The sequence below is a fragment of the Sodiomyces alkalinus genome (genome assembly GCF_003711515.1).
Source record: "Sodiomyces alkalinus F11 unplaced genomic scaffold SODALscaffold_26, whole genome shotgun sequence".
Classification (NCBI taxonomy): domain Eukaryota; kingdom Fungi; phylum Ascomycota; class Sordariomycetes; order Glomerellales; family Plectosphaerellaceae; genus Sodiomyces; species Sodiomyces alkalinus.
The window spans coordinates 1-1,337 of record NW_021167104.1 but is presented as its reverse complement, the minus strand read 5'-3'; the positions used below and the strand labels follow the sequence as shown (position 1 = coordinate 1,337).

Below are 1,337 nucleotides of genomic sequence, written 5' to 3'. Positions count from 1 at the left end.
TTCAAACCGCAGTAATCTGAAAATTAATATTAAAATAAAAAATTTTAATTTATATACTTTCGTTTTATATAAAACAACTCAAAATTTAAAAATAGAAATTTAGACGAAAATAAAATTAGAAAAATGCCACAATTAGTACCTTTTTATTATATGAATGAAGTAGTCTTTGCTTTTATAATAATTGTATTAGTTCATTATATCTTCTCTAAATATATTTTACCTGGAATGGTTTACTTATTAGTTTCTCGTATATTTATAGTAGAAGATTTAGAAGATATATTTTACTAAATAAATTTTTATTATATAATTCAGACTAATTTAATTAGACGAAATTCTGTTATTTAAGGACCTATCCAATAATTAACAAATTAATTTTAATAGTAAGAAAAAAAAATGAATTACAATAACTTTATAGCAAATAATGAAATATCTAGTCCTTTGACACAATTTGAAATAAGAGATTTATTTAGTATTGAATTGCCTATACTAAATAATTTACATATTTCTTTAACTAATATAGGATTATACTTAACAATAGGATTTATATTTATAGTCGTAATAGGAATATTAGGTGTAAATAATTTTAAATTAGTAGGGAATGGATGATCTTTAGGTCAAGAAACTTTATATGCAACTATTCATGGTATAGTAGTAAATCAAATTAACCCTAGAAGCGGTCAAGTTTATTTCCCATTTATTTATACATTATTTATTTTTATCCTAATAAATAATTTAATAGGTATGGTGCCTTATAGTTTTGCATCTACAAGTCATTTTGTTTTAACTTTTGCTCTTAGTTTTACTATAGTATTAGGTGCAACAATCTTAGGTTTCCAAAAACATGGGTTAAAATTCTTTTCTTTACTAGTACCAGCTGGTTGCCCATTACCTTTATTACCTTTATTAGTTTTAATTGAACTTATATCTTATTTAGCTCGTAATATATCTTTAGGTTTAAGATTAGCTGCTAATATTCTATCAGGTCATATGTTATTACATATCTTAGCAGGATTTACTTATAACATTATGTCTTCTGGTATAATATTCTTCCTATTAGGGTTAATACCTTTATCTTTCATAGTAGCCTTTTCAGGTTTAGAAATAGCTATAGCTTTCATACAAGCTCAAGTTTTTGTAGTTCTAAGTTCTTCTTATATAAAAGATGGATTAGACTTACATTAAAAAGAATAAAATTTAAATAAAGTAAAAAAAAAATGATGATAATGATGATGAAAAAAATGAGATTTAATAAATTATTAATATTGCATAGTCAATTATGCAGGTTTTCCTTAATTATTTTTTTAGGAATAGTTATATGTTTAGGATATTTATTTTAT

The 1,337-nt window shown here is 22.7% G+C and overlaps 2 protein-coding genes across 2 annotated transcripts; both read left to right on the top strand.

The window, feature by feature from the left end:
* Positions 1–123: 123 nt before the first annotated feature.
* On the top strand, positions 124–288 carry SODALDRAFT_286581 (ATP synthase subunit 8; the record flags this gene model as incomplete). The annotated part of the gene is made up of 1 exon (XM_028608548.1): positions 124–288. One exon carries the CDS (start codon positions 124–126, stop codon positions 286–288), a length of 165 nt encoding a protein of 54 aa, XP_028462242.1.
* Positions 289–358: 70 nt separating this feature from the next.
* SODALDRAFT_130553 (ATPase, F0 complex, subunit A) lies at positions 359–1,337 on the top strand. Its single transcript, XM_028606697.1, has one exon. It carries the CDS (start codon positions 742–744, stop codon positions 1,180–1,182), a length of 441 nt encoding a protein of 146 aa, XP_028462241.1. The 5' UTR covers positions 359–741; the 3' UTR covers positions 1,183–1,337.

Excerpts from the sequence above, each read along its gene's own strand:
- SODALDRAFT_130553 (XM_028606697.1), top strand. The coding sequence starts at position 742 with ATGGTGCCTTATAGTTTTGCATCTACAAGTCATTTTGTTTTAACTTTT.